The sequence below is a fragment of the Anomaloglossus baeobatrachus genome, chromosome 10 (assembly GCF_048569485.1).
Source record: "Anomaloglossus baeobatrachus isolate aAnoBae1 chromosome 10, aAnoBae1.hap1, whole genome shotgun sequence".
Taxonomy (NCBI): Eukaryota; Metazoa; Chordata; class Amphibia; order Anura; family Aromobatidae; genus Anomaloglossus; species Anomaloglossus baeobatrachus.
Window position 1 is genome coordinate 185,617,200 of NC_134362.1, and position 13,151 is coordinate 185,630,350.

The 13,151-nt window shown below is 44.5% G+C and overlaps 1 protein-coding gene across 2 annotated transcripts in view; it reads left to right on the plus strand.

Annotated features, from left to right (window-relative positions):
• Positions 1–895: 895 nt before the first annotated feature.
• Positions 896–13,151, plus strand: part of CDH15 (cadherin 15) — a 63,201-nt gene continuing 50,945 nt past the window's right edge. For both annotated transcript variants that reach the window (XM_075325942.1, XM_075325943.1), the window contains exon 1: positions 896–1,018. In XM_075325942.1, the coding sequence (XP_075182057.1) occupies positions 965–1,018 (54 nt within the window). In that variant the 5' untranslated portion in view covers positions 896–964. The remainder of the gene's footprint in view (positions 1,019–13,151) is intronic.

Genomic DNA, 13,151 nt, shown 5'->3' on the forward strand with positions numbered 1-13,151 from the left:
AATCTCCTGCTGATAAAACACTCATTGTACTAAAGAGCCTAGTAAGTGACACATCACTGGAATTGGGGTCTCTGCCCCTACATCATGCTGCTCTCAGATTACATAGCAAAAACCTGCTGATAGATTTCCTCCTTTTAAAGTTTATTCTCTTGCATCGCTCCCTAAGCTAGTTTTTTGTTATTTTTTTGTCTTTTTTTTAAAGGGGAAATGATTAGTGTCTGAACATGGGAAGTCTGGACTCGCAGCAGACATCGTCTTAAATGTCTTGGGGATCATGCGAATCTCTTAAGTCAGCTCTTCATTAGTGTAATGGAGTTTGTTGGCCGAAGCCGGTAGATCAGGTATTGTCATCAGCGCTGCAGACACCAGATGGAGGAGCGGCAGCGGTCACTATGGGTGCGAGTCACAACTGGCCAGAGAAGACGGACGACGGACACTTGGCTTATTTTTCTGGGCGCCTTCTTGGAAAGTGGGGATCGCTCGGAGTTAATTGGATGAGCGTCTTGGTTTAGCGGATACTTTTTTTATCCCCCCTAAGTGCATTGTTTGGAGAGATTTGGCGTAACAAGCGGCCACTGTTCCCCACCGGACCCTTTTAACCCCTTGGCTTTCTCGCCCTGTGATGGTGATATTGTTGATCTGGAGACAGGTGGCACGTGTTACATTGCACATACGTATGATTTCCCCCCAAGAATACAGGGGTCCGAGAGCCGGGAAGTGACCTTGAACAGAGCAGAGTCTGTAATGGGCACAGCTGCAGACCCCATTCTCCCCCCTGTACAAACACACAGCGTACACCCCCGACACCCCAGTGATTCCCCCTCCCACCCCACCCACTGGAGTAAAGTTACAACTCACAACACTTGTGCTGTCAGTCACCCCCGGGGAAAGGGAATCCGTCACACAGCCAGGCACACACAGACCCTCGTCCTCTTCCCACAGAGACAACTTCATCCCAAGCAGGATGGGAAGACGGATCCTCCTGGCCATGTGCTGCCTGATGACCGCCTGCGGCCAGGTAAGAGACCCCCTCCGGCAGGGAGCACCTGTGCGGACTCACACCCATAGGATCTCCATTCTTACAGCAATTTGGGGTAGCGGCGAAACCCTAAAAGTGATCTCTAAAGTTTTTCTCCGACCCCCCCATGGCGTAGCGTGACCTCAAGTGGGTTGGTGGGCTGCGGAGGACATGGCCAGTTCTGTTCAGGGCACAGACCCCCAACCAACGTCACCTTCTCACAATATATATAATAATAATAATAATTGTATTCATTTATATAGTGCTATTAATTCCACAGCGCTGTACATACATTGGCAACACTGTCCCCATTGGGGCTCACAATCTAGAGTCCCTACCTGTATGTCTTTGGATATATATATATATATATATATATATATATATATATATATATATATATGCTTTTTGGTTTTTTTCTATACTGTATAAGTGTGTATGTGTGTGTGTGTGTGTGTGTGTGTGTATGTGTATATATAATATATTATTTATATATATATATATATATATATATATATATATATATATATATATATATAAATAATATATATACATACACACACATACTCAGATATATAGTGCATATAGATATGAGTGTGTGTGTTGTATATGTATAACATATTATTTATATATAATATATATACATATATATATATATACATACGGTGTGTGTGTGTGTGTGTGTGTGTATATATATATATATATATATAATATTATAATATAATATACACACAGTGTGATGGATCTACATGAATGTGACTGGAGGGTCTCCGGCGTAACCTGCAGGGAACGATGTAATAACTGTGTATTAGATGTGGAATATTCACTTTTACATGTTAATATAATTGTGATGGAGGGTGTGATTTATATATTTATATTATGTGACATTTCACACATACAACGTTCAGAGTTTCAATCGCCGGACCGGCCACAGGGCTCCTGTCCTGAAGTTATCTGCTCCTATGAGGCTGCTAAATTGGGGTCCAGAGAATCACGGCCTGTACGGACACCATGCTCCATATTCAGACCATGATGTGTGAAACCGACTAAGTAGAGTTCTCTTTCAAAGTTTTTTCCCTCCAGTTGTTTGTAAATAAACATTTCATTATATAATTGCAAGTTCTGCAACATTTCGATGTACATTTTGATTTGATTTCTTGCTCTTTTTAAAGAGGTTCTGTGTTCCCTGTCACAATGTAAACTGCATACATTATTGAAGGATTATTTCTAGTGATGAGTGGGCACTACCATGCTCAGGTGCTCAGTACTCGTAACTAGTGATGAGTGGGCACTACCATGCTCAGGTGCTCAGTACTTGTAACTAGTGATGAGCGGGCACTACCATGCTCAGGTGCTCAGTACTTGTAACTAGTGATGAGCGGGCACTACCATGCTCGGGGGCTCTGTACTAGTAACTAGTGATGAGTTGGCACTACCATGCTCGGGTGCTCAGTACTCGTAACTAGTGATGAGCGGGCACTACCATGCTCGGGGGCTCTGTACTAGTAACTAGTGATGAGCGGGCACTACCATGCTCGGGTGCTCAGTACTCATAACTAGTGATGAGTGGGCACTACCATGCTCGGGTGCTCACTCATCACTAGTTACGAGTACTGAGTACCCGAGCATGGTAGTGCCCGCTCATCACTAGTTACGAGTACCGAGCACCTGAGCATGGTAGTGCCCGCTCATCACTAGTTACGAGTACTGAGCACCCAAGCATGGTAGTGCCCGCTCATCACTAGTTACGAGTACTGACCACCTGAGCATGGTAGTACCCACTCATCACTAGTTACGAGTACTGAGCACCCGAGCATGGTAGTGCCCGCTCATTACTAGTTACGAGTACAGAGCACCCGAGCATGGTAGTGCCCGCTCATCACTAGTTACGAGTACCGAGCACCCGAGCATGGTAGTGCCCGCTCATCACTAGTTACGAGTACAGAGCTCCTGAGCATGGTAGTGCCCGCTCATCACTAGTTACGAGTACAGAGCACCTGAGCATGGTAGTGCCCGCTCATCACTAGTTACGAGTACTGAGCACCCGAGCATGGTAGTGCCCGCTCATCACTAATTATTTCCCAAAAGATTAAGTTATCACCTGTTCATAACAGGGGATAACTTACTGATTTATTGTTGTTGGTCCAACCCTTGGGACCCCCATTGACACTAATATCAAAGCTACTATCAGCCCTGTCGTGAATGGAGCACAGGAGCTCATGCACCGCCTCAACTCCATTCATTGTCTATTGGACTGACTGATATTTCTGAGAGCTCTACTTAGCAGTCCCATGGATATTAATGGCATGGAGGCCTAGCATGCGCATCTCCACTCTTTTCAGATTGGGGGTGCACAGCAGTCGGACTCCCAGCGATCAGCAGGGGTTAACCTGTTGTTTTTTTTTTGTTGGGGTGTTGAATAACTCTTTAAATATAAAATCTATTCGAACTGTTGAGACTGGTGTACTTACTGTGAAAATCCATGGCAGAATGGATGTACAGGGAATGTACAGCCAATTCTGTTGTAAGTACACCAGCCTCATCTGGCCTAAGAGATCTATTTAGTATTGTATGCAGATTGTATTGTGAGATCTGATGACCGCAGTGATGCTCGCCTCGTCGCAGTGTTTCGGTGGTCTCTCCCGCAGTGATGCTCGCCTCGTCGCAGTGTTTCGGTGGTCTCTCCCGCAGTGATGCTCGCCTCGTCGCAGTGTTTCGGTGGTCTCTCCCGCAGTGATGCTCGCCTCGTCGCAGTGTTTCGGTGGTCTCTCCCACAGTGATGCTCGCCTCGTCGTAGTGTTTCGGTGGTCTCTCCCACAGTGACCCGAGCCATTTGCACATGATCAGGACAGACTGTTTCTATTTGACATTTCTGGAATTTTGCATATATATTAGTGCGGGCGCACTCATTATATCCAGATGTCCCCCATAATAATTCCTCGACACATTTCAGACAGTGTCATTATAATTCCCAGTTAAAGAGACAGCGGCGGAAAAAATAACACCTTTGGCGGAGAACGCCTCCACCCCTCGCGGCAGCGGTTTGATTAATGGCAATCTTTATGATAATTTTGGTATCTCTGTCTCAGCAGCCTGTGAACTGAAACATGTGTATCTGAGCTTTTATCTGTCTGGGGAGATTAATGATACCTCTTCATGATTATACAATCAGCAGACGAGGACCCAGCACGTGCTCGCAGCCCTCGTACAGTTAAAATCAGCGTAATGATGAAATGACTGCACCGCTCTTTTATTCCCGTGATTAAAGGCGCATTATAGAGAATGCAGAAAGAAGACATAATTGCGAGAAAAGATACAGGACCAGACTCTGGGCCGGTGGGAATTTGGCTTATGAGCAACAGATGGGCTATTAAATGGTCCCAGGCGCCGGACGGATGGAGGAAGCCGCGAGATAAGCACCTGAGCAATGGCCGGTACTAGCTAACTGGGAATAATGGTTATGCAATGTCCAGGATAAGGCCAAACACTCAGGCTGGTGTGTTGGGATCATGGAGGTCGCCTCTGGGAAAAAGAAAAACAATCGAAGCTGCTGTTCTCTGTTGTCTGTCAGTAAGCTGATCACTATATACACAGGGGTAACGTCCAAAAGTATCCTAGTAATGGATATTTGGTATTTCCCAGCCTCGTCCACATAGAAGATCAAAGCCTCTCCGCTCTGATCATTATATCTCTATCATGCCATGACGAATGCCACACAGATGTCTCCGGATTAGGGGTCTTCCCGGACGTTATGATAGCTTGTGCTTTGTCGAGTGAAAGGGCCGCGGCACAGTTAGAATATTGGCAACGTGTGACGGACATTCACCCACAATGTAGACTTGAGGTGACCATCCAAAAATTCATTGAAAAGTGGTCTTCTTTGGGAGTGGTCTTATCAAAGATGATGGCTGAAGCTGAAAATCTGTTAAAGGACATCTGGTCAGGGTAAGGGGTTGGTCTTTGGAGAGGGACCCTTTATTCACATAATTCAATTTTTTTATTTTACATCCATATGTTTGGGGTCTCTCTCTTGAAGCTTGTTTTCCAAGGCTTGACACATAAACGTCATATGCTCCAAACCAACTTGTAGGCTACATGCGGCCAAGAGCTGGCTGTATGGATGGGATGCCTCCTTTATTCCACTTACGACTTTACCACCCTTAGGTTTATTCTTCAGATTTCCATCACTGCATCCTCCTCTGGTCCTGACTTTTTTCACAAAGCTTCTCTTGTGGGCCAAGTCTTCCTCTCTACTTGTGTCTCTCACTTGTAGGTCATCTCTTCCCCTGAAAGCTGCCCCAACACTTCAGGACAGGGGCTTCCATATTTTCCAGATATATTCAATAACATCCAGCAAATTATTCCGCCTGCCCATGGACACCTGGGTCTCTTGCTTCACCACCCATAAGTTCAGCCTTCAGCTTTATCCCACGCCATCCTTCTCTGACCCTGACTTTTTTCACAAAGCTTCTCTTGTGGGCCAAGTCTTCCTCTCTACTTGTGTCTCTCACTTGTAGGTCATCTCTTCCCCTGAAAGCTGCCCCAACACTTCAGGACAGGGGCTTCCATATTTTCCCGATATATTCAATAACATCCAGCAAATTATTCCGCCCGCCCATGGACACCTGGGTCTCTTGCTTCACCACCCATAGGTTCAGCCTTCAGCTTTATCCCACGCCATCCTTCTCTGGCCCTGGCTTCTTTCACAAAGCTCCTCTTGTGGGCCAAGTCTTCTTCTCCACTTACATCTCTCACTTGTCGGTCATCTCTTTCTCTGAAAGCTGCCCTAACACTTAAGGATGGGGCTTCCATGTATTAAATAATATCCAGCAACTTATAATATCCTTTAGTCCACCTGCCAATGGATACCCGGGTTTCTTTCTGCACCACCCATAGGTTCAGCCTCCAACGTTCTTCCTTGCCATCCCTTTTTGGCCCTGGCTTTTTTTCACAAAGCTTCTCGTGTGGGCCAAGTCTTCTTCTCCACTTGCGTCTCTCACTTGTAGGTCATCTCTTCTCCTGAAAGCTGTCCTAACACTTCAGGTGTGGAGCTTCCATATTTTACAGATATAACATCCAACAATTCATAATATTCTTGACATCTATCTTACAAGTTCTTAAGCTGGACGTACATATGAGATAAATAAGGCTGGGTCAACATGGTGACTTTGGCCAGGACAGAAGTCACGACACATCCAAAGAATGCTGTGTGCCGCACTACTAGAGAGTCATCTAATAATCACACCAAACATTCGGTTATTTGAGACACTAGCCAATCTTTATTATCAATACTTCAGCACAATTAGGTGATCCAAATCAATTGTGGCATCGCCCTTCCACTAATTAGGAGCCAGCGGTGCCTGTACAATATTTCAGATAGTGTAAATGAATGGTGCCCCATTGCAAAAATACAAGTGGTTCTGACTTTTTGTGGCTTGTTGCAGATGCGTTACCCTTTCACTTGCAGTAGCAGCGATATAAAGTGATCTTTGGTCGGTATTATAGCGCCATTTATTCCATGGCGCTTTACATTTGCAAAGGGGTGTACGTAATCGAGACAAGTGCAATAATCATTGTTGTGGTTGTGGGGCGGTGTGGCCTGGAGTCATGGGGAGCTCTGCCTTGCAGCATGGGTGTTAGGCACCAGGTCACCTTCCCTGCTGGTGCATTGCCGCTGCTGCAGTGGTTGGTGCACAGCGCCACACCGTTAAGGCGCATAGATTAGGGACCCACTCAAAGGTTCACCATGATGTGGCAGTGGGCTTCATACAGTCTGATCAGAATGTTAAACCAAGAATCTCATCTTCAGGTATTTAATTTTAGCCTAGCAGCATTAGATCAAAGTATGATATTGGGATGTGCGATTCATGTCTTTTTCACCAGGTGTGCTATACAGTTGGTGAGGAGAGAGCTGGTTCTGCAGCGGTATAGTGCATCGAGGGTTACTGCAGATTGTAGGCTTGTCGGAAGAGGTGGGTCTCCAGGTTCCTTCTGAAGGTTTCCACAGTAGAGGAGAGTCTGATATGTTGGGGCAGAGCATTCCAGAGTATTCTGGGAAGCACAGGAGAAATCTTGAATGCGATTTGAGAAAGAGGAGGTGAAAATCAGAGGTTGCCTGCAGGTAGGTACCGGGAGACTAGGTCACAGATGTATGGAGGAGACAGGTCGTGGATGGCTTTGGATGACATGGTTAGGGTTTTGAACTGGAGTCTCTGGGCAGCCAGTGAAGGAATTGGCAGAGATGAGAGGCAGGAAAGCAGAGGGAGATGTGGATTATTTGGACGGCAGTGTTTAGGATAGATTGGAGTGGGCAAGAGTGTTAGAAAATTGGCCACAGAGCAGGAGGTTGTAGTAGTTGAGGCAGGAGATGATGAGGGCGTGCACTAGTGTTTTTGCCGATTTTAAGTTAAGGAATGTATGGATCATGGAAATAGTTTTGCGTTGGAGTTGGCAGGAGGTGGAAAGGGCTTAGATATGTGGTTTGAAGGAGAGAGCAGAGGTAAGGGTTTCATCAGTCCCTCAAGCTCGCTTCCTCTGGGTGAGTGAGCATCCATTGGCTTGGATGGATAGGTCTGTTGGGGGGTTGAGTGAAATGGGGGAAAGATAACGAATTCTGTTTTGTCCATGTTAAGTTTTGGAAATCAAGCAGAGAAGAAGGATGAAATAGCGGATAGATATTTTGGGATTCTTGTTAGTAAGGAGGTGATATCAGGTCCAGAGAGGTAGATCTGCATTTCATTAGCATAGGGATGATACTTAAAGCCATGAGACTATGAGCTGTTCCTGGTCGAAGGTGTAGATGGAAAAGAGGAGGGTTCCAAGAGCAGAACCTTAGGGGACACAGACAGATAAGGGGCGAGATGAGGAGGTGGTGTGACAGTGGGAGACACTAAATGTCTGGTCTATTTGGTATGGAGAGACCCAAGGTAGGACCAAGTCTGTGATGCCGAAGGATGAGAGAATCTGTCGTTGGTGAGAATGGTTCACTGTGTCAAATGCAGAGGACAGGTTCAGGAGGAGGAGGAGGACAAAGCAGCATCGCATGGCTGTGGCAGTTCGTAGGTCATTGGTGACTTTAGTTAGGGCAGTTTTGGTTGAGTGATGTGGTCGGAAGCCAGATTGTAACCGGCCTAAGAGGGAGCAGGATGAAAGGAGAGAGGACAGTTCAAGATGGACATGCTGTTCCAGTAGTTTGGAGTCACAGGGTAGAAGTGTTATGGGGCAATTGCTAGACTCAGAGGATGGGTCAAGGGAGAGCTTTTTGAGGATGGGTGCGATAAAGGCATGTTTAAAGCATTATGGTAAGACACCAGTTGTTAGTGATTAGGTTGAAAAGATGGGTTAGGGCTTGGATGAAGACTGTAATGAGGTTGGGGATGAAGTGGGATGGGATTAGGTCTAGTGCAAAGGTGGTCAGATGTGATCTGGAGAGTAGAGAGGAAAGTTTATCTTGTGTATAGGCGGAGAAGCGGGTTTTGGTGAAAGAGGGCTACGTTTTCATGAGGAGTTGCTGTGGGGACCATAGGCCAAAGCTTTCTCTGATTTCAATCTTTTGTTTGAAGATGAGGCAAAGTCTTCAGGTGAAATGAGAGGAGAGGTAAGGTTTCTGGGAGATGGTGGAAAGAATTTAAATTGTTGAATAGCAGTTTACGGTTGTAAGACCGGGAGGATATGAGAGGTGAGAAGTAGGTTTGTTTTGGTGTGAGACTGTATGTGATGAAGTGCTCGTTGGAATGGGATCTCTTCCATCTCCGCTCAGCAACCCTGGAAGCCCGTCTGTTATTTTGTCAGGCTGGTGTGCCAGGGCTGCCTGTTATTGTGCGATTTTTTTTTTAATTTTTTTTTTGTATATGTGAAAGGGGGAACGGATTCTAGAGCTGCAACTATTGGAGTATTATATAAAGTGGCAGCAGCATCTACATCTTATAAGGAACCTATTTCTTCAAGTGGGAGATGGCATTCAGTAAGCAAGTGAAAATCAAGGTGTTTGAGATTTCTACGGTGGTGTATAAGTTTGTGGATGGGAATTGTGATCTTAGAAAGGAGAATGGGAGTAGGCGGTGGATAGACGAGGGAGAGGTGAGTTAGAAGGGTTAGATAGTGAACATAGGCAGGTGAAGATGAGATCCAACGTGTGGCCATCTTTGTGAGTGGTTGCAGAGGACAATTGAGCAAGGCCTTTAAAATTCAGTGGTGGAAAGTATAGGGAACAGCTGCCAGATACTTAGTGCTATCTCAGAACGGAAGTAAGAGTATCAGCCAAGAAAATACTTGGGAGGATTTGGCCACTTATAAAATGATGTTCCTATTGGCAGTGCCAGTATGCACATTAATGGAAAAGAGGACTTTTAATGGGGTTTGCATCGGTATCAATCATTTTGAAGGTTGAGAATAGTGCCATATGCATCCTACTATTTGAAAACAAAGCATGAACCTAAAATACGGATGCGTGACCGCACCCTACGTGCCACTGTTTTTCCAATCTGACCCAACAGCCATAAGGACACGGTGGAGGAATCTGTGACAGCCATGAAATGTCAGGAATGTCTTGTATCTGTGACTCAGTGAGGACCAAATGTTTCTCCATTTAGCCATGGTGCGGATGCCTCGTATATCTGGGTCACGGAGAGGATGGCTTAGACACATGGTCATGGGAAATGATCACATATGGCCTGGCTGTATGTTCCACTCGTCAATAATTTTAGAATATATATAAGGTTTTACATTGATTTAGGTACAACAAGATATTTTAGGCTGCTGCAAAGACAGGGTTGGGGATATTGATAATAAAACTTTCTAAAGTGGGAAGCCGTATGCATTTTTTTTTAGATATATTTTTTAATAGGGTAAGTATAAGTCATAGTTCTACGTAAGTGACACGGTGATCTGCTATTCTATAAAAGGGGCCGTAGTCTGTGATCGGACCCTGGATCAGGTCATAAATAAAGTTTTGGTTTACGATTCACCATAAGCCCCATTCCTACATTGTTCCACTCATCACTGTGGCCTTCCTACCATGTCCTGGAAATATCATGGTCAGACAGCTGGACATATTTGTAATACTCTATGGGAGCGGAGAGAAGAGTCACATCCACCCACTTCATGCCCACAATGCTCACATGGCACAATATTGGCTTGCAATTGCTCAGGTGTAAATGTAATCCCTTTTGTCGCACGTGCGGGTAAGCTGGACAGTTCATACTTTTTTGCAGTGGACTGACATCAACAGGATAAATTGACACACTGTGAAAGCTGCATTTCAGGTCAATTTTGTGGATATTTTTGGTAAAATCTTATTCACAATGCTGGAACTGTACAACGCAACTGATTTTCCATCTGGAAGGTCCTCTGGTCTGTTTGAATATTCTCATTCCCAGACAGCGCACATAACCTCATGAGAGTTGGATATTAGAAGTTAGACCTTATTGGACATCTTGGCACCAACCTTGGAAAAAATGCAGTTGGCAGGTAATCAGATTACCAGTGCCCGTCTGCCTGTCCTCCATGTGTACCTGGCCAGGGACAGTGGACGGGAGGACGGCTACAATGATATTACAGCCTGTAAGATGCGTCTCCATAGGATGCTTTAATTTCCATGCGGAAATGTTCTGCTACTTGTGGATAGAGAATAGGGGCTGCAAAATACAGCAATTCTTGTCTATGGCCGCCATTTGCCAAGTTCCCAATGGAATGGCTGGCACGGTGGCTCAGTGGTTAGCACTGCAGCCTTGCAGAGCTCGGGTCCTGGGTTCGATTCCCACCAAGGACAACATCTGCAAGGAGTTTGTATGTTCTCCCCGTGTTTGCGTGGGTGTCCTCCGGGTTCTCCAGTTTCCTCCCACACTCCAAAGACATACAGATAGGGAATTTAGATTGTGAGCCCCAATGGGGACAGTGTTGCCATTGTAGGTAAAGCGCTGTGGAATTAATAGCGCTATATAAATGAATAAATATTATTATTATTATAAATGTGTCAGTAATTAAAACAATTTCTGACCAATAGGGCTGGCGTTCTGTAATTTTTTTCATCCCGTTCTATGTTGGACCAATTTCAGATGCTTTTTTAATGCTATTGTATCATATGGAAATTCTTCTTTTACCATTTTCCAAAACAAACTAATGCTCACCTTCTGAGGTCAAGAGATGGATCAATACATACACTACATTTCAAACGTTTGGGGTCACCCAGAAAATTTTGTCTTTTCCATGAAAAATCCTACTTTTATTTATCAAATGAGTTGCATAATGAATAGAGAATATCGTCCAGACAGTGACGAGGTGAGAAATATTGATTTTTACTTGAAATAATAATTTGCTCTTCACACTTTGCTTTCGGCACAGAATGCTCCTTTGCAGCAATTCCAGCTTTGCAGACCTTTGGCATTCTGGCTGTTAATTTGCAGAGGTAATCTGGAGATATTTCACCCCATGCTCCCCTCCCCCCCTACAAGTTGGATTGGCTTGATGGGCACTTTTTGGTACCATATGGTCAAGCTGCTCCCACAACAGCTCTATAGGGTTGAGATCTGGTGACTGGGCTGGCCACTCCATTACAGATAGAATACCAGCTGCCGACTTCTTCCCTAAATAGTTCATGCATAATTTGGAGGTGTGCTTTGGGTCATTGTCCTGTTGTAGGATGAAATTGGCTCCAATCAAGCGCTTTCCACAGGGTATGGCATGGCGTTGCAAAATGGAGTTAGCCTTTCTTATTCAAATTCCCTTTTTTCTTGTACAAATCTCCCACTCACTTTACCAGCACCAAAGCAACTCCAGACCATCACATTACCTCCACCATGCTTGACAGATGGCATCAGGCAGTCTTCCAGCATCTTTTCAGTAGTTCTGCGTCTCACAAATATTCTTCTGTGTGATCCAAACATCTCAAAGTTCAATTAGTCTGTCCATAACACTTTTTTCCAATCTTCCTCTGTCCAATGTCTGTGTTCTTTTGCCCATATTAATCTTTTCCTTTTATTAGCCAGTCTCAGATATGGCTAGGTCTTCGCCACTCTGCCCTGAAGGCCAGCATTCCGGAGTTGCCTCTCCACTGTAGACGTTGACATTGGCATTTTGTGGGTACTATTTAATGAAGCTGCCAGTTAAGGACTTGCAAGGCATCTAGAGACTCTAATGTACCTGTCTTGTTGCTCAGTTGTGCAGCGCGGCCTCCCACTTCTCTTTCTACTCTGGTTAGAGCCTGTTTGTGCTCTCCTCTGAAGGGAGTAGTACACACCGTTGTAGGAAATCTTCAGTTTCTTGGCAATTTCTCTCATGGAATATCCTTCATTTCTAAGAACAAGAATAGACTGTCGAGGTTCACATGAAAGTTCTCTTTTTCTGGCCATTTTGAGAGTTTAATAGAACCAACAAATGTAATGCCCCAGATTCTCAACTAGCTCAAAGGAAGGTCAGTTTTATAGATTCTCTAATCAGCAAAACTGTTTTCAGCTGTGCTAACATACTTGCAAAAGGGTTTTCAAGAGATTGCTAAACATCCATTAGCCTTCTAACACAGTTAGCAAACACTATGTAGATATTGCATTAAAAACCAGACGTTTGAAGCTAGAATAGTCATTTACAACATTAACAATGTATAGAGTGTATTTCTGTTTAATTTAATGTTATCATCATCAAAAAAAGTGTGCTTTTCTTTAAAAAATAAGGAAATATCTAAGTGACCCTAAACTTTTGAACTGTAGTGTAGAGCTGGGGCGTTCCTTATAAACGTTTTAATGGTCGTCCTATTGGTTGTCACACATCTTTTCAGAAAAATGAATATTACTAGGAATTGGCTGAATTAGAATTTTCTTGGTCAACTTGATATAGATGGATTAATGAAGAATACTCTTTGTAACTACGGTAAGTTGGAAAATTCATTAAAATGCTTAGCGTTTTTCCCAAAAAGTCAAGTTATCCTCTATTTATTGGATGGGGAATAATGTACTGATCGCAGCAGGTTCCCCCAGAGATGCCGAGATCTGGCCTTTGCAACCCGAAGATTAGGGCTCTGCAATCCTGTCCCGAATAGAGCACATGCTCGACCGCTGCTTCATTAGTCATCTTAGGAGCTGCCGGAAACAATTGAGCAAAGCACTCGTTGGCCCCATAGACAATGAACGGCACGAAGGCCATA